Source organism: Callithrix jacchus, chromosome 6, assembly GCF_049354715.1.
Source record: "Callithrix jacchus isolate 240 chromosome 6, calJac240_pri, whole genome shotgun sequence".
NCBI classification, from domain to species: domain Eukaryota; kingdom Metazoa; phylum Chordata; class Mammalia; order Primates; family Cebidae; genus Callithrix; species Callithrix jacchus.
The window spans coordinates 147,326,695-147,346,959 of record NC_133507.1 but is presented as its reverse complement, the minus strand read 5'-3'; the positions used below and the strand labels follow the sequence as shown (position 1 = coordinate 147,346,959).

The 20,265-nt window shown below is 40.0% G+C and overlaps 1 protein-coding gene across 7 annotated transcripts in view; it reads right to left on the bottom strand.

Moving 5' to 3' along the window:
• NYAP2 (neuronal tyrosine-phosphorylated phosphoinositide-3-kinase adaptor 2) overlaps positions 1-20,265 on the bottom strand; it is a 382,953-nt gene that overhangs the window by 116,822 nt on the left and 245,866 nt on the right. Inside the window, exon 7 of one of the 7 annotated variants that reach the window (XM_008999591.5) lies at positions 18,167-18,626. The exons of 5 other annotated variants lie outside the window; for them this stretch is intronic. In XM_008999591.5, coding sequence (XP_008997839.2) covers positions 18,621-18,626 — 6 coding nt within the window. In that variant the 3' untranslated portion in view covers positions 18,167-18,620. Of the gene's footprint in view, positions 1-18,166; positions 18,627-20,265 lie in introns of those variants that run through there. One more of the 7 variants, XM_035305905.3, reaches the window with a different exon arrangement.

The following is a 20,265-nucleotide window of genomic DNA, read 5'->3' as shown; positions in this document are numbered from 1 at the left end:
AAAAGAATGCTTATACATGGTTGGTGGGAATGAAAACTAGCTCAACCACTATGAAAAGCACTTTGGAGATTTCTCAAAGACCTTACAATTAGGAATATCAATTGAGCTAATAATCCCACTACTGGGTGTATACCCAAAGGAAAACAATTCATTCAGACACATGCACAATGTGTTCACTGTAGCACTGCTAACAATAGCAAGGAAATTTGTGCACATAAACAGTGGATTTGATGAAGAAAATGTGGTACAAATTCACCACGGAATACTAGAAAGCTATGAAAAAGAACAAAATTATTTCCTTTGCAGCAATATGGATGGTGCTGGAGGCCATGATCCTAAGCAACCTATTGCAATAACAGCAAGTCAAGTATTGAAGGTTCACACTTAAAAGTGGGAACTAAATACTGAATACATGTGAATGTATAGAGGGGAATGATAGACACTGGGGATCACTAGACAGGGACAGGAGAGAGGTGGGGGTGTGAGCTGAAGAACTGCCTGTTCAGTACTATGCTCACTGCCCGGGTGATGGCATCACTGGGACCTCAAGCTTCGGCTTTGCCAATTTACTTGTATAACAAACTTGTACATATATCTTTTAAACTATAATAAAAGTTGAAATTTTCAAAAAGTTCAATGGAAACTTTCACCACTAGTAAACAACAAATTTTGAAAAATCACTAATATGACATATGTAGGTTTTAAAAACATGTCTAGTTAAATAATTTGTGAACATAGTAATGGATTCATTTTACTACAGATATTAAGAATTTAATCCTTTCTTTCCTGTTAACACATAAGACTGGGGGCTTGCCCCTTACTTTGCTGGCACATGATCTACTCTAAAATTAGTATGTTATTGGAAATATAACATTCAAAATACACCCCCTTCTCAAATTCCCTGAATACTGGTGACCTCATGCCCTTGGCGAATATTGACAGATCTTTGCAACACTCCTATTGTGACCAACTTTAACCTCTGTCAACATACTGCTTCCAGGAGAATCTACAGATAAACGAGATTCAGGATATGTGATGAAACACGTTTAACTTCTGACAAATATCAAGGGGCTTCCTGGTCTCCAGGAAAGGAGAAAAATCAGCAGAGAAAAATCAGCAGAGTAATGACATGTCAGCGGTCATGGTCATAGGATGGTGATTCCGGATTGAGGGCAGTTTTCCTGAACCCTGTGCTGATTCACTTTGCATGTCTCTAGCTTCTCCACTAATCATTGTAGCACTTAACACATGGCTGCCCCTCACACATTCTCCAAAGTCCCAGTGGGCAAGTATGAACACAGAGATTTCTGGTTAATTTTTCCGAACACACCAACCCTTCCTACTACAGCCTCAGCAAAGCTTCTAGATAAAGGGATGTTAAACCCTTCTGAGGGGAACTAACAAACCCTCAGCTCTTTTGAAATTAATGTCACTTGCAAACACCAGAAAACATAGCCCTTCTTTGCACGGCAGGTCAGAACACATTTTTAACCCCCAACTCCAAATACCACAACCTAACATATAATCAAAGCCCCAACTCTCTACAAGTTACATTCTCTTCAAGTCCCCAGTCTCCTCATCAAAGTCTTGCCAGAGGAAATGAAAGTTTTTTGCTTACTTTTTCTTTTTTTTCCCTCTCTCTACCCCATGGCTCTCAGAGCAGAAAGCTGCTAACTGAAACTCTTTTGGACTCAGCTCAGGAGATTTGAGACTCTAAGCTTTGTGGCTTCTCCTGACTTCCTCGGCCCTGAATGGGGTCCTCCACTCATCACAGGGCAAATTTGTGAGGTTCAGTTCTGAAGTCCATGTAGGTCAGGAACAGAGAGCCTGCTTTGTCATTGTACCCAAGATGAAAGGGAAACATTGGACTGTTGGTAGTGAGTACACACAGGGCTGAAGACTGCTTTGTTCTTTTCATACTCCCTGCCAGGGAAGAGTGGGTCAGAAGTACTACTGCTAGAGTCACAGACTGAATGTTCTTGTTTTACTACGTATCATTTCTAAAAGAAGACTGAGCTTTCTGACTCTCCTGTAGATATAACAATTGCTCTTTAATACCAGAATTCTAGTTCCAAAAGGGTTATATGACTATAGCATAAGATATTAATTTGATTCACAGTGATCAAGGTAGGAACCCATCACTGCCTAAAGAAAAATTTTAAAAGTGTAGTTTGTAGTGAATGCACAGCAATAATCCAAAGATGGTTTTTTTCTAAATAAATGGTTATATAAGCTTACCTCATTTTATTGTGCTTTGCTTTATTTTCTTCATCATTGCATTTTTTTAATAAACTGAAGATTTGAGGCAACCCTCTGTCAAGCAAGTCCCTGGTCACCATTTTTCCAACATTATGTGATCACTTACTGTCCTATGTCACATTTTGATAATTCTCACAATATTTCAAACTTCTTCAGTATTAGTATATGATATGGTTTGGCTGTGTCCCCACCCAAATCTCATCTTGAATTCCCATGTGTTGTGGGAGGGAACCAGTGAGAGGTAATTGAATCATGGGGGCAGGTCTTTCCCGTGCTATTTTTGTAATAGTGAATAAGTCTCACCAGATCCAACGGTTCTAAAAGGGGGAGTTTCCCTGCCAGAGCTTCCGCTTTGCCTGCCACCATCCCTGTAAGACACAACTTGCTCCTCCTTGCCTTCCACCATGATTGTGAGGCCTTCCCAGCCACGTGGAACTGTAAGTTCATTAAATCTCTTTTTCTTCCCAGTCTCAGGTATGACTTTATCAGCAGTGTGAGAACAGACTAATACACTGTATCTGTTTATGGTGATCTGTGATTACCTTTGATGTCACTATTGTAATTGCTTGAAGGCACCAGGAACCATGCCCATATAAGATGGAAAACGTAGTCCATTAATGCTTTACGTGTTCTCAGTGCTCCACCAAGCAAATATCCCCCCATGTCTTTTCCTCTCTTCCGGCCTCCCTCTTCACTGAGACATGACAATGTTGAAATTAGGCCAGTTAATAACCCTGCAATGGCTTCTAACTGCTCAAGTGAAAGGAAAAGCTTCACATTTCTCACGTTAAATCAAAAGGTAGAAATGATTAAGCTCAGTGAGGAAGGCATGTCAAAAGCCAAGACAGCCAAATGCCAGGTTTCTTGTTCCCAACAGTTACCCAAATTGCAAATGCAAAGAAAAAGTTCTTAAAGGAAATTAGAAGTGTTACTGCAGTTAGTATTTGAGCGATTCAGAGTAAAGCAGCCTTCTTGCTGATACGGAGAAAGTTTCAGTGGTGTGGGTAGAAGATTGAACCAGCCACACATTCTCTTAAGCCAGAAACTAATTCGGAGCAACGCTTGAACTCTTCGGTTATATGAAGGCTGAAGCAGATGACTGACCTACAGAAGGAAAGTTTGCGGCTAGCAGACATTGGTTCATTAAGTTTAAAGAAAGTAGCCGTCTTCGTAGCATAAAAGTGCACGGTGAAGCAGTAAGTTATGCAGAACATCTAGCTAAAATAACTGATGAAGGAGACTATGCTAAAAGGACTTTTAATGTAAAAGAAACAGCCTTCTATTGGAAGAAGATGCCATCTAGAGCTTTCCTATCTAGAGAGAAGTCAATACCTGGCTTCAAAGCTTCAAAGGACAGTTTGACTCTCTTGTTAGGAGTTAATGCAGTTGGTGACTTTAAGTCAACGCTCACTCACCATTCCAAAACATTAAAGACCCTCAAGAATTATGCTAAATCTACTCTGACTGTGCTGTGTAAATAAAAACACAAAAGTCTGGATGATGGCACATCTGTTTACAGCATTATTTGTTGTATATTTAAAGCCCATGTTGAGAACTACCGCTTAGGAAAAAAAGGATTTCTTTCAAAATGTTGCTGCTCACTGACAATGCCCCTGGTCACTCAATAGCTCTCATGGAGACATACAAGGAGATTAATGTCTTTCTGCTTGCAAACATAACATTCATTCTGAAGCCATGAATTAAGGGTAATTTTGACTTTCAAATTTTATTATTTAAGAAACATATTTTATGAGGCTATAGCTGCCACCAATAGTGATTCATTGGATAAATTTGGCAAAAGTAATTTAAAAACTTCTGGAAAGGTTCTGGTGGTGAATCCTTTAGAACCATTAAGAACAAACACTTGTCATCATGGGAGGAGATCAAAATATCAACATGAACGGGGATTTGGAAGAAGTTGATATCAACCTTCTGAATGACTTTGAGGCATTGAAGACATCAGTGGACTACCGATGTGGTAAACATAGTAAGAGAACTAGAATGAGAAATGGAGCTTGAAGAGGTGTCTTAATTGCAGCAATCTCTTGATAAGACTTGAGCACATGGTGAGTTGCTCCTTACGGATAAACAAAGAAAGTGGTTTCTTGAGACGAAATGCACCCCTGGTAAAGGTGCTATGAACATTGTTGAAATAACAAGAAAGGATTTGGAATATCACATAAACAGTTTCAGGGTTTGAGATAAATGGTTTTAATTCTACCATGAGAAAAATACTATCAAACAGCATCACATGCTTTGGCATACATAAAGGAGGGAAAAAGAAAAATAAAAAAAAAAAACCAGCACCACATTCCACAGCAAAATCTTTTGTAAAAGGAAGAGTTCAATTGATGTGGCAAATGTCACTGTTGTCCTATTTTAAGAAATTGCCACCACCACCCCAACCTTCAGCGACCACCACCCTGATCAATCAGAAGCCATCAACACTGAGGAAAGACGTTCCGCTGGCAAAAACTTAGGACTTGATGAAGGCTCAGACGATCGTTAGCATTTTTTAGTAATAAAGTATTTTTTAAATTAAGGTATGTACATTGTTTAGACATAATATTTAAACTTAATAAAATACGTTATAATGTAAACATAACTTTTCTATGCACTGGAAAACAAAAAAATGATTGAGACTTTCTTTACTGCAATATTCATTATACTGCCATGGTCTGGAACCAAACCCATGATATCTCCGGGGTATGCCTGTAAACGGTCCAAAGAAATCTTAGCCGTATCGATGTTAATACAGGTTCTTGTCATTCCAAAACACATGAAAAACAATGAATTACTGCTTAATGCTGCCAAAATGATTGCTGAAAGCCTATGTAGGATTTTTTTTTCTTTAATACTGAAGACATTTTCCTAGGAAGGACATAACTGATGCAATAGCACCCCTTTCTGGTGACAAAAGGGTATAAAAATCATAACCAAGACTATTCATTTATAAGGGTCTTTTTAAAAGTTTCCTGCAGAATTACGTGGGAATGGCTTAAAGACTCATTTAGTAATCCTTTCCCTTGCGTTGGGAAGAACCACACTAGTATCATCTCACCAATATGGAAATTTACTGTGGTTTTAAAGGTCTCCAAAGGAAAGATTCCATGACCTCTCCCTGTAAAACATTCCAGGGTTCTGCTTTCAGGTCTAATAAAAATAACTTGACACCACAGCACGCAACCATTTCCTCTAGTTAAACCTGCCTCTTTGGTGGAGATGAGAACCAGATGGCTGTAATCCTTTCTATTCCTTGGCGTCTATGTACACCAACTGCAAAGGCCAAGGATACCGAACAATAGCAAGACTGGATGAAATGTATTTGGTCAGAGGAAGTCATCATGACCTATCTCTAAAACCTTCCAAAGTAGGACCTGCAAACAGCGTTTCTGTTTAGAGCAGAAAGCGTTTTAATGGGACAGAATGTGCAAAGCAAATGTCTTCCTTGGAAGAGCTCTTCATCTCCCCCTCATGTAAGGTGAGTCGCTGCAGCCTATATGTACTTCATAACAACTCAATTCTCCACAGAGGAGGTAGGTGTGCTCACACTGGATTCAAACAAACTGAGGCTTTTGAATAATCGTATCTATTTATTTAACCTTCTCGCCCTTTGCACACCATGTGACTGCTGAACAGAACAGAAATAAAATTTGTTATTTTTCTCTTTTTAAAGTCTAGCATAGGCCAGGTGCAATGGCTCAGGCCTGTAATCCCTGCACTTTGGGAGGCCAAGAAGGGCAGATGACCTGAGGTCAGGAGTCGGAGACCAGCCTGGCCAACATGGTGAAAACCCATCTCTACTAAAAATACAAAACACTCCCTGGGTGTGGTGGCACACGCCTGTAATCCCAGCTACTCAGGAGGCTGAGGCAGGGAAAATTGTTGGAATTTGGGAGGTGGAGGTTGTAGTGAGTCGAGATAACACCACTACACTCCAGCTTGGGTATCAGAGCAAGACTCTGTCACAAAAAAAAAAAAAAATTATAGCATAATAATACATTTTCTACTACTGAACTGAATGCTACTTTGAATTTTCTCCATTTCAGCATTTTAAATATTAATAAAATTTTGATTTTTTTTTGTTATTCACTTTAACAGTTCCCAGTGGTTTCAAATTATAGAACAAACTGAGTTCTTCTCAGTAAGTCTGGATAAGTGTTTTCACAGGATTGACATTACAATACTGTTTTTTTCTTTCTTTTTCTAAATGATTGTATTTTTTTTTTTTTATTTTTTATTTTTTAGTTTTTGGAGACAGAGTCTCACTCTGTCGCCTAGTCTGGAGTGTAATGGCACGATCTTGGCTCACTACAACCTCCACCTCCTGGGTTCAAGGAATCCTCCTGCCTCAGCCTCCCAAGTGGCTGGGATTACAAGCACCCAGCACCACGCCAGCTAATTTTTTGTGTTTTTAGTAAAGACGAAGTTTCACCATGTTGGCCAGGCTGGTCAGGTTGGTCTTGAACTTCTGACCTCAGGTGATCCACCTACCTTGGCCTCCCAAACTGCTGGGATTACAGGCGTGAACCATAAAAGTAATTGAAAATGTAAGCTTCCAGTTTTATCTCTAGATAGGGTGTATTTTTATAGCGCATAGTCAGTTGAAATATATAGAGATCAGCTTTGCCAATTTTGTCCATAGAAATGAAGTTTTAAGTGATGAATTAAATATTGACACCTTATTTGTGGTAGGTAAAGATGTAATATGCAGAAACCTATATTGAGGCCTTTAATTTTGAAACAATACTGGGTAATAAAAGCCAAATTCATGTGCCATAATGACTTTTGATTGCTACTCTAAAAAGGAAGAGATAGACTCGAGAAATAGTAATCACATCTGCTCTGTAAGTTCATGTACGACATGCTTTATGCCTCAGGAAGATAATATATGTTATAAAAGAACAGCCAACTGCATGTTCCTGCCTGAAATCTCACTGTGAATAAAATATGAGTCAGATATTAATTATGTAGTTTTTTGGTATTCATACTTCTCTTTAATCATCCTCTATATGTCTATACTTAATGCAATGCGATCAGTTTTAGGCTATAAGAAGCAAAAGAAAAAAAAAGGCAAGGGACACGAACTAGGACACAATAATTTTTTTCTTTATTCATTCCTGTGTAAACATTACCCTGCATTAATAGTTTGACTTGTCAAATAATTTCTAGCCCAGATGTATGTAGACATGTTAACTTTGGAGATCGTCTTCCTCCCTCTAGTGGTGATGAACTGCATAGGACATTTTCAGTATGTATTTGCTCTGGAATACCCAAGAGTGCAGCTGACACACACAGGAAAGAGCAGTGCATTGAGAGTTGAGAAGAGTTCAAGTCTCAGATCTGCCATTACACACTCTGTGAACTTGAGATTTCACTTGACCTTGTGTTTCTCAGTTTTCTCATCAGAGATGGAATAGTGACTATAATTTGTAGGACTGTTGTGATGGTCAGATATATTCAGACATGGATAAAACATAGATTTCTTCCTTTTCTGAGAGAAAATACAAGAAACATAATAGACTCAACTGATTTGATCCTCTGAGGGAAAACCCTAAGGCAGCCCCCATGGCCTCAGGGTCCTAGTACACAAAATATTTAGAGTGTGTTAGATATGGTGAACCCCAAGTTTCTCTTCAAAGAACCAGTATGTCAATATGTTCAGCTCCCTTATTCTTTAATTCTCCATTTTAAAGTTTAACTTTCTTGTAGTTTCAGTAAACAACCTTTTCCACCAGTTCTAATCAGTAGTTCACATCTGTTCCCTGGTCCTCTGCCCTGTCCTAACTCATCCCGGTCAGCTGCTCTGGTCACCTGCTTGGAACCCTGCTTATCTGCTCTGACCTGCCCATAACTGTCCTTCCCACCGAACTACCCACCCCGCCACCCGGGCTTGTACCCCTGCTCCCTTTAAAATAGCCAAACGGAATCAGACTAGACCGTGCATTCTAACCCTAGCAAGTAGGGGAATGACACAGCAGTAGAGGCTACCTCCATCAGGCATAAATACTCCTTTCCCTCCCTTGTCCAGGTGTGGGCTTGCCATTGTTCCATCTGTGAATAACACCCTTCTATGGAAGTAAATTGCCTTGCTGAGGAAATTTATATTTTAGTGCTACTTCTTTTGTGGCATTGAAAATTTTACTTATAACAAGTGGACATATCTAGAGGAGAGTCTTAATGATGTTGTATTCAAACATCAGTCCCAGTGATAAAACCAACTGACATCTTCTGCTGTGTGACTCTCGGAGAAGGTCATGACATGTAGTTTTCTTGCTAAGCATGGTGAACTCCATTCTAATCAGATTAATTAAACTAAGGGACATTCTGGAAAAAAAGCAAAATTATTCTGGACCCTGAAAATGTCAGTATCTTGAAAGACTAAGGAGATTGGGAAGTATTTGCGGTTCAAGGAGTTTTGGAGAAACAAAGAGAGAAACTGTGAAAACTACGTGTCATGTTGTATCCTTGACTGGATCCCAGATTGGGGAGGGGGTTGCAATATTGGGGCATTTGTAGAGATTTGAAAATTCCTTTTATATTAGATCTTAGCAGTGAATCAGTATAAATTACCTGCCTGTTTTTTTTTTTTTTTTGAGTCTGATTGTTTAGAAGAATACACTTGGTCTTAGGAGAGTCATGTTCAGATATTCAGAGATGAAGTGACATGACTTAAAAAATTGTGTCTGTTTAGGCCGGGCATGGTGGCTCACACCTGTGATCCCAGCACTTTGGGAGGCTGAGGCAGGTGGATCATGAGGTCAAGAGATCAAGACCATCCTGGTCAACATGGTGAAAACCCGTCTGTATTAAGAATACAAAAAATTAGCTGGGCATGGTGGCATGTGCCTGTAATCCCAGCTACTCAGGAGGCTGAGGAAGGAGAATTGCCTGAACCCAGGAGGCGGAGGTTGCGGTGAGCAGAGATTGCGCCATTGCCCTCCAGCCTGGGTAACAAGAGTGAAACTCCGTCTCAAAAAAAATAAATAAATAAAATTTAAAAATAAAAATAAAAAGAATAAAGAAATTTTACACATTGTACTAGTCTTCCAACTTTTCTGTCATTGGAAATTTTGGGGAAAAAAATGTTAAACAAAAGAATGACTGCTCTTAGGTGTTCTATCCATTGAAGATTCATTTGGGTTAAGAATGCTAATTGTTGAGGAAAGGGCTGTCTTCTCCAATCCCCCTGTCATCTGAGGCTTAAGAAAGATGATCCCAGGGAATAATAAGTTGAATTAAAAAGAGACAGCACCTTAGCAAATTTCTGCTGAGTAGACTTTTTATGTGAATGAGCTTCCTCAAAATGGGAGTAATAATGATCATGCTTACGGTTTCTAATTCTCCCAGAGCTTTACCACATGCTCTTCATCCGTTAATCATTTTTTGCTACAGTTTTTCCCACCTCAATATTTGTTAATCCTATAATGCCAAACTGCTTACATTTCTCTGACAGATTGTTATGACTTCAGACTCTCGCTCCTTTGTGGATTGTCTTACTTCTGACTGTAAAGGCCTTTTACCCTCTCTTATTAAATACATGTATATGACTTATACTTGTATTCACACATATATATTTGGCTTCTTTGTTGGGCTGGATTTTCTTTGAACACAAGAGTTTGTATCAACCGTCTTCAAACTCAAGCGTCTAGCAGATATCTGGCGTTTAGCACGCACAAAGCAAACATTTGCTGGCTGAATACATGAAGGCAGTTTGTAAACTCTGAAGTATGCGGAGTAAGCTCTCATTTTTTTTGTCTTGCACAAATTCCTATCTAAGGGGTCTGGAGAGTCACGCCCTACAAACCATAAATTCTCATCGGATGGGATTTATTCAACTCTGTATACTGTGACTTACTTTCTAGTCTGACTCTGGTGCAACATTATGTTACAAAGAAGAAAGTCAAAACATTTTACCCCAAAACATGTTTCTTTGCCATATTTTGAAATGGTCTTGCAAAGCTGCCCTGTGTAGGGGGAAAATGTGCATCTCTGAAGAATCTTTATTAAGGTAGCTAGATCTTTTTTGTCCAGGCCCTCCCAAGCATGAAGAGATTAAGAAAGAGTCTAACACCTTTTAAGGTCTGAATGGGAAATGGTTGTCATCTACTTTTTCTAAGGGCAGCTATATCAAGACTTCAAAAGAACTTTGGTCTCCACAGTCTTTAATCTTAGCCTGAGTATTTCCTTTCTATTGATACCAGATCTTTAAACAAACTCAATCAATTATCAATCAAAAAATGTTGAAATTTACCTATAGCCTAGAATACTGCCCCCCTGCATTTGAGTTGTCCCGTCTTTCTGAACCAAACCAATGTATTTTTTAAATGTATTTCATTGATGTCTCATGCCTCCCTAAAAGGTGTAAAACCAAGCTGCACCCTGACCGCTCTGGGCACATATTCTCAGGGTTTCCTGAGGGCTGTGTCACGGGCCATGGTCACTCATATTTGGCTCAGAATCAATCTCTGCAAATATTTTACAGAATTTGACTCTTTCATCAACAAGTACTAATGTTGATGGCGGCAAAATGCCAATGACAATGATATAGTTCAGTTATTGGTGCTTGCTTGGTGGTGCAAGAGAAGCTAGGCTACACAGGTGACATGGGACACATGGGGTGAATAATTTTGCATTAAGGTAGGTGATTTTAGAGCATGAGGCTTTGAAGAAAGAAAAAAAAATGATGAAGTGGCCAAAACTTACATTTACTCACACTACCCTTTCACTCAGACCCCAGATGATTGTTTTCAGAGCTGTGGCATCTGAGGATGCCAGTGCAGTAGTAGTTTGCACCTGACAGCATCCTCCACAGCGTCCTTTTCCCCAGGTCCAGCCACTCCACCCAAAGCCCCTGGAAAGGAAGGAATAGGATAAAAAGGAAAGAAGGTCTTGCCTCACTTCCTCACCTCCTATCTATCTGGGTGGTGGGTATTTAAAAATCCCACTCCTGCTGTGATCTATACATAGGACTCCTCCCTACTTAAAAAGGAACTAGGGAAAGATGATGTGCTGCCCTCTCCTGGTAGCCTAAGAAATTGTCACACAGCTCATGCCTGTTAATCAGTTATTTTAAAATGCTCTCATTTCTGAGACTCATATTGAGAAGAACAGGACAGGAAGGAGAGAGACCCTCTCTAGGTTCAATAGACTGAATAAACTGTAGTTGCGAACGGCTATTTGTCACCGAGAGTGTTCACACTCAAAAACTGTTTTCTTGCCTTTGTATTTGAATTTAGCTGCAAGAGTATTTTTAAAGATTCTATGGACATGTAACAGGTGCTAAATCACCTTAGGAGGAGGTCTCCATGTGTTTAGGGCACCTGCTCAGCAAAGCCAGGGCAGAACTATAGAAAAATAAAAAAGAAAGAAAAGTTCAGCTTCAATAAATTTACGCAAAATTTTGTAAAGAGGAAATCTAAATAAAATTAAGTAAAATGTATGGTGAAATTATGTAAGATTTGTGCTATTTACAAAGATAAAATCCTATATTAAGTTATTTGTGGAGAGAAGGCTTCATAATCACTTCTGTTCTCTAAGACTATAAATGTCTTAATTTACTCCAATCACAGTTCATGTTCTGTCTTAAATATATACTTGTATCACTCAAGTATGGAATGTCTTTCTAGAATTGTTTCTATGACATGCTGTTTTTTCTAATATTTGTAAACTGTTTTTTCGGGAAACGGAGTCTTGCTCTGTCACCCAGGCTGGAGAGCAATGGCACAATCTCAGCTCACTGCAAACTCTGCCTCCCAGATTCAAGCAGCGTCCTGCCTCTCAGCCCCCCACCCTGAGTAGCTGGGATTACAGGTGTCCACTAACATACCCAGCTAATTTTTGTATTTTTAGTAGATGTGGGGTTTTGTCATGATGGCCGACTGGTATTAAATTCCTGGCCTCAGGTGACCACCCATCTTAGTCTCCCAAAGTACTGGGATTACAGGCATGAGCCACTGTGCCCAGCCTAAGCCTGCTTTACAAAAAAAAAAAAAAAATCAATTTTTAGGAATGAGGGCTGGCATGGGGGCTTATGCCTGTAATCCCAGCAATTTGAGAGGTCAAGGTGGGTGGATCACTTGAGGTCAGGAGTTCGAGACCAGCCTGGCAAACATGGAGAAACCCTCTCTCTAATAAACATGGAGAAACCCTCTCTCTACTATTTATTGCATTGAGACAGCAATAAATTTCCAGGATAAAAATAGACATTCCCAGCCCTCAAGAAGCCTCCATTCTAATATAAACAATTATAAGCCTAATTTTTGGAATCAATACATGCACCTTGGAAAAACGAAAAAGGTATTTCATAGTCAAATATATTTGAGAAACATGAACAATAGTATACCTCTTGCTTTGCAATTTCCACTGCACATCAACAGATTTGAAACTCAGACAGTAAAGAAATTTACTCAACCTGACTTTCCCCACACTGTTTTACTGTGTAATAGAACAAAGGGTAACATTCTTCAGACAATGTTCCTCTGATACAAAAATAAGGCCATTCGTGGTGATGATGAAGAGACAGAGAAGGGAGAGCTGCTCGGGAAAGGGAGAAAAGACTTGCGGATGGGAGAGCACACTTGATCCCAGACTTGAAAAATAAGCACTAGTTTGCCAGGAGTCAAGGACTAGGGAGGGTGTTCCAAGAAGAAGGGTCAGGCAACTCTAGGAGGTGTGCCAGGAATATTTAAAAGTGAGACAGACTGTGGCAGGTGTGTGGATGATCTGAGGTGTAGCAGGTGAATGGAGGCAGGTGATGGATAAGGAAGCTGAACAGGAAGATCAGGGCCAGGTCACACGGGGTCTTGAAATCCAAGCAGGGTTGTTCATTATTCATGCTGCAGGCAATGGACAGCCTTTAAGCATTTTTGCACAGAGAAAGTAAACTATGATCACTCTTTTGCTGCTGGGGTGAATGGATCTGGGCACAGCGGCTGAGCTGAGAGGCTGGAGCTGGGAAAATGGGTGAGAGACACTAAACCTGTCATCAAACTGTACAGTTATCTTGTGATACTTGTCTGGATTCAAGAGAAAACAAAAAGCAGAAATCACAAAGTTGCTGGAGTGGCCCCAGTCCCCTCCTGTACCAGTGTCCTGTGCCCATCTTACTTCGCCTTAATGCTCCATAGATGCTTACAGTAGAGACAGTGCTTTGTACTCTCTTACTCAAAGAAAATGTTAAAAATAGCCCATGTTTGGAATAAACAAATGACTGAAAATCAACACATTTAACCCTTCTGATCTAAAGTGCGTTTTGTATTCATTATTTATTTTATATGGATGCAGAAATCAAAATACTTGGAAATTCCACTAGGCTTGGAGCCTGCAATCATCGGATATGAGTGTTCAATTTCTCCAAGGGTAGGTACCTTGTTTCATTACTTAGGTTTATATCAGACAAGCGACAGGACAGACTATGTTCCTTCCTAGATCGTTCCTTGAATGATAAACAACTTTGACTCTGTTGGTTTCTCCTGAAAAGCCTCTACCCCTTTCATATGCAAAGTTGACTGGGTTGGATAGGATTGCTCCTGACACCTTTTGGTCCTTCAAATAACTTTCCCATTTTCTGGGAATGAAGTCATTAAATGCAGCATTCCAAACACGATCCCTGTCAAAACAGCTGACAAGGAGGGATTATTAACTAGCTCGAAGGCAGCATTTACTTTAGAAAACAAATGCTTTGAAGTGACAGTATAGTTGGGGACCCTCCCTCCCACTTTAAAGCGACAGTTCATAGGACTGCTGTAGAAGCGCAGAAGCCAGATAGATCTTGGTGAATACATCTGGGTCTTTTGTGCGTTGTTGGTTAAATCTACACCAGTACTCTGGAAGCTGATATCCATGTGTTCATGTATGGACAAGGATGTTTTCTTTTCAGAATGTGGGAAGGGTTAGATGTGCTCAAGTGCTTATATTCACAGACACTTGTGCACATGCGCACCTGCAGGGCTGATGTCTCATTGTATTAGTCCATGGTCCACAAAAAAATAATAACCAATGAACGAAACTTAGCTTTCTTCCGGGAGTTATAGTCCAGCCTCATCTCAACCTTGGAGATTTTGTTCTTAGGTGGCACTCTGGCTTAGTTGAAGTCCTACTTGAATTTGTCCTCTTCTATGAAATTTTAATCTCAAAAAGTCAAAAAGCAAGATCTGGGAAATGGAAGAGTAATTAAATAAATGATGAATGAAAGTGAAGGAAGGTAAGTTTTAGAGTGAGAGCAAATTCAGGGACAGGTGAAGTGGCCCACACTTGTAATCCCAGCACTTTGGGAGGTAGAGATGGGCGGATCACTTGAGGTCAGGAGTTTGAGACCAGCCTGCCCAATAGGGTGAAACCCCATCTCTACTACAAATACAAAAGTTAGCAGGACATGGTGGCAGATGCCTGTAATTTCAGCTACTTGGGATAGGCAGGAGAGTCTCTTGAACCCAGGAGGCCGAGGTTGCAGTGAGCCTGAATTGTGCTACCACACTCTGTCCTGGGTGACAGAGCTACACTTTATCTCCAAAATATAAAAAAAGAAAGAAAGAGCAAATTCAAAAAGGAAGCTATATAAGAGGCAACTATGCATAAATCAGGGGTTTGGTAGATAAAAGTACCTGGTTTTATATCTCACATCCACATAGTCACTCACTCATTAGTTGTAAGACCTTCACTCGGTAACAGAAACTCTCTAGCCTCAGTTTTCTCATCAGTGAAATGGGCATATTACTACCTACTTCATAAGTATGCTGTAAGAACAACATTAGATAATACAGTTTTCTGAGCACTTTGCCAAGAGCATAAGAAGCCCTCAACCAAAGCTATTTTAGGAATCTGATTTATTTGGAGAAGTGTTTTCCACCCGAAGGATAAGGCTCATTTGCAGCACAGAATGAAAAACCAAGGTTTGTCCAGCAGGTGAGCTGGGTGCTAGTGCTAAAGATCTCTAGCACTTCTTGAGTAAAAAACTGATGGCAAGGATGTATTTATTATTCTCAATGAAATGCAGCGCAATTCTGAGCCAGTTCTACAGCACATAAACATTTATTCCTAACGCGCATGCAATTTAAGTTGGAGGTAAATTTACCCACAAGTTGGAACTAATACTCTTTTCAGAAACAACTCTCAAGCTATCTGTTTCAAACATGTTAATGGAAAACAAAAGAAATCAAGAAGGAATTCTTCCATCTAACCAGTCATGGGTTTTCTGTTCTTTTCCTTTTCTGTCAGCAAAAGAGGGATAATGATCTCCTTTCCTGGAAACTCAGGTTGAATTAAGGGATTTACAATGCACAGAAGATGTCACAAATACTAACGAAAACAGCTGCACATGTTCATAAATAATGCATAGCACTCTGAGATGACTGTGAGTCATTTTTCCCCTCCTTAAAGTATTATTTTAAAAGTCATACTATTTAAAAGTTAGAGAACCTAAAATTGCAGGATTAAAGTAATGAAAAAAATTCAAAACAAACATCATCAGAAAATGTTGTCATAGATTTCTACAGGCAGTTGCTTATTATCCCAAGCAACACATACATTTTCTCAGTCATAAAACAGTTTTGTTTGATTCAATTTTTGAAAGCCAAGTATAGCATGCAAAATGCACTTCAGAGGCTAGGTGGCGCCATGTCTCCACCTAGTGTTCTACGTTTTCACAGGCTGGATTGGCCCACCCCTTCTGAAGCTAGGCATTGATTTTAACAGTTAAATCTATACATTTTATAATGTGAATGCTACCAAGTTGTTTTTTTTTTTTCTTTAAGAGGTATTTAAAACTGGCATAAGGAATCTTTAAGTAAAGGCTGAGGTTGAAAAAAAAAAGTATCCCGTGGCTGTATACCCTGTCCTGACCCTAGCAGATAATAGCTCCTATATAGATTTAATGTTTTCGTTGTATTTATTCATACCTTATTATTCAAGGAGGCGAATAGGTAGTATTTGGGCAGGAGAGCTGACAGTTCTGAAATGCTACCTATAGCCAATTTCTACTTACTTTGCCTCCAACCCACATATGAGACCTGCAAGGTAAGAAGAAATGCCAGATCTAGACTCCCTATTATGTGGTAAATAAGTGAGCATCTAATTTTGTAATTGTGAAAGGAGTAACGAATATAATCTGCTCATGTGGTGTACCAAGGGGGGAGATCAATTTGCCCCAGGTGCAGGCAATAAAGAAATGTACTGTCCATGAAGAATTTAAAATCAGTGATAGAACCAACTAGAAATCTGTCTGCTTTTTCTTATCACCATGCCCTAGCAGTTCTGTGCCAGCTTGGTGATAGTGGGTGGACCGACCATTCCTTCAGAGTCCACTGGGCCCAATCCCCACCCTTATTTGTCAATTGGTTCAAGAGTTCTTAGAGAACATCCTGCTTCTGATGCCCTCCATGCTCTGACAGAATACATGACAAAGTTGTTGGGGACGGGCATGAGTTTGTTTTGTTTTATTCCACTCTACAATGGAGTTACTGAGAGACTGATCTTGGAACTACTGGACTTTAAAAAACTGACCCCCAAATATTCTGCTGCATAAAGTATGTAAAAGTTAATAAGCACATAACTGTCTTTGGAATACCACCAAACTCTCCTCTTTAGAATTTTCCAGCAAGCAGGAGAGTTGAATTCTTTGGAAAGAGGAGAAGCTATTAGGAAAAGGAGAAAGAACTAATATATTTTCCAACAAATCACGTCTGTACAGGACTTTACACACCTATGTGATCTCATTAATCCTCAACAACACCCCCAGACTCAGAAAGGTTCAGCAATAGCCACTAATTTATAGAGTCGGGATTCTAATAAATCTTTACTTCCTGTAAGCCTCGGGTTTTTGTCTGTCTCGGGTTTTTGAGTGGTGATTATCAGATTTTTGAGTGGTTAATATCAGGGTTTGAGTGGTAAATCTCAGGTTTTTGAGTGGCTAGTATCATAAGTTCTGCCATTCAATAAATATGAAATCTTGGGCGAGGCATGTAACCTCACTCACTTTGGTATCCTTGGTTGTGATGTGGGATAACAGTACCCATCAGTGAGGACAGTAGAACATACCTACAACGAGGCAGGTGTGCTCTGAGCCCAGTCCTGGCACATGGTAAGCTGGTAAGCACATCAGAGGTGTCAATAAACGGCACAGAATGTACCTTATGCAAACTTCACCTAAGAACCCTTCCAGATGGTAAAGAAGGCTGGAGTATGTACATCGGTTACTTCACACCTGCAGCCCTGGTGGTTTAGTTGATAACTCTGACCTCTGACACTGAGGAGAGAAACACACAGGTACCAGGGACAGCCGAGTCAGACAACAGGCACCCTCAGAGTCCACTGGGCCCAATCCCCACCCTTATTTGTCAATTGGTTCCAGAGTTCTTAGAGAACATGCTGCTTCTGATGCCCTCCATGCTCTGACAGAATACATGACAAAGTTGTTGGGGACAGGCGTGAGTTTGTTTTGCTTTATTCCACTCTACAATGGAGTTACTGAGAGACTGATCTTGGAACTACTGGACTTTAAAAAAGTGACCCCCAAATATTCTGCTGCATAGAGTATGTAAAAGGTAATAAGCATGTCACAGCTAAATGATATGTAAGATACTCAGGCCATACTGCAGCTAAGTTGTAAAGAGTTACCACCATCTGAATTCTTTGTATGAAAGCAGAAAGGAAATAATTCCAACATTTTATTTTATATTTCCTGGATTCAGCTGCTATTTAAAAGTAATAACAAATTTTATTTTCTGTCTTAAATAGAAGTTCATAGAGAGTGCCATGAAGAACTAAAGCCTAACACTACTATAAAACAATCTGACAGGTCTGTAGAAACCACACATAAGAGAATGCTTTTTTGTGCATTTTTTGCACTTGCACTGTTTTAATGCAACTATGCTATAATACCTGGTAATAGAGCCACTTAGCCACTGACATTCTTATTTGTAAGATGAATTTATTCCACATTCCACAGGGCTAGATCCAAATTCTTTGGTAAATATCATTTTTATAACAAATAAGCATAATTTCCTTATAACATCATCTGTGTTAACATGACAGCTTATTTTTACAATTTGAAGTTAGTACAGATGAACACTTCTCAAACATGATGCAGATACTGTACTGTGAACCTGGTATGGGTGTTCCAAGTCCTCCTGTTAGGGATTTTCATGTTTGGAAATACATGTAAAGTTGACATGTATGCAGAAGAAAGCAAATAATAGCCATCTTTAACATCAATCTCACAGCCTGAAAGAAGCTGTGTGGTGGTGAGATGCTATGTGTGTGGTTTCTGCTTTGCTTCCGTTTCCATCATGTGATGTAATCATGAGCATACAATCAAGTCAGCTGTATGAAGGTACAAATGGCATGGAAAACACGTTCTCAGTTCAGGTCTGAAAAGAAAATCTGGAATGTCACAGAATCCCTTCCCCAAAAAAAGAGAAAACACATGTGTTCAACACTTGAGCAGCAGATGATAGAGAAGGGCCCTTTGGTCTCAGGGAGTCAGGGTGGCACACACTCCCCAACTACGTATTCTGTGGCTCTCTCACTCCAGCACTGCTTTCTCCTGTCCACCATAAAACCTTAGTCTCAAGGTAGGAGGCACTTGAAAATGCATCCAACCAATCAGATAAAATGTCCTTGGTCTATAGGACAAGGGGCTTAACTAAAGCATGCATGATTTTGGCAAAACAAGTCATGTCTATGCCCATAGTAGCCTGAGAATTCTAAAGAGAAAGTATTTTTGGTATTTCTCTACCCTTATGCTTTACAGTGTTTCGGGGTTTGTTCTTTTCCTGTTTTTCTCTCTTTTTTCTTTTTCCTTTTTTTTTGTTTTTTGTTTTTTGTTTTTCTGAGCAGTTTTAGGTTCACAGCAAAACTGAAAGAGGTTTCCCATATTGCCCTTAGGACTCGTTTTTGTTTTTCTGCATGATCCTATTGAAGGCAAAAATTAAATGAGTATGCAGCTTTGCAGCTTTTAAGATTACATTATTCAGAGTTGGGGTGGGTACTCAGGAGATGAAACTAGATTCCTGTTGGGCACAGTGGTTCAGGCCTGTTATCCCAGCCCTTTGGGAGCCCGAGGTGAGCAGACCACGATGTCAGGAGTTTGAGACCAGCCTGGCCGACATGGTGAAACCCTGTCTTTTCTAAAAATACAAAAAAATTAGCCAGACATAGGCAGAGTAGCACATGCCTCGAATTTCAGCTACTCAGGAGGCAGAGGCAGGAGAATCACTTGAACTCAGAAGCAGAGGTTGCAGTGAGCTACAATCGCACCATTGCACACCAGCCTAGGCAACAAGAGTGAAACTCTGTCTCAAAGAAAAGAAATTAACTTTCCTTTCTAAGCCCTCTTTTCACACTCCAGGCTTTACTCTCCTGCCTCCCTTTGTGGTTAGCCTTTCTCACCCTCTATAGGCTCCTAGGCACGTTTGATGAGCAAATGTCCCATCTGGAGAGTTAAGTGAAAGCTCAGAACTCACAGAACCTGCTTTGGAAATATTAAGGACTGAGGAACAGGAACAAAATCAAATTGCTTGAGAAAAAGATTTTTTGAAGTGTGTATAGAGAAAGACATTTATGAATAGGGAGGCTGAGTAAGTCAACAGATGATGACTGAGTGTCCCACTTTGTGCCGGGCATCGGAGGAATACCTCTGAACTAAGCACCATCCTTGCAAAGAAATTCACATAATCCCTTCACCTAAGTCTTCACATGTACTGATCCCACATCCCTATGTTTGGGCTGTCTGTCTTCTTTTCTTAAGTATGTAGGAAACAACTCTGGCATCTGAGCATGTTCAGAAATATACTCTAGATACGCATCAAGCTATGTAGCCCCTAACATGCTCTTCCATTATCCAGGAGTGCTTGCTGATGCCGGTGTAATGACATAGATGTGGAGTCCTCAGGAAGGGAGAACCCGCTCTGCTCCAGAGGCAGCCCTGGCAGGCTCTCATTCTCCAGCAAGGTTGTCAAACAAAGGGGAAGTTAGGAGCTTGGTGAGAGACCAGGGGGCCGCTATGGA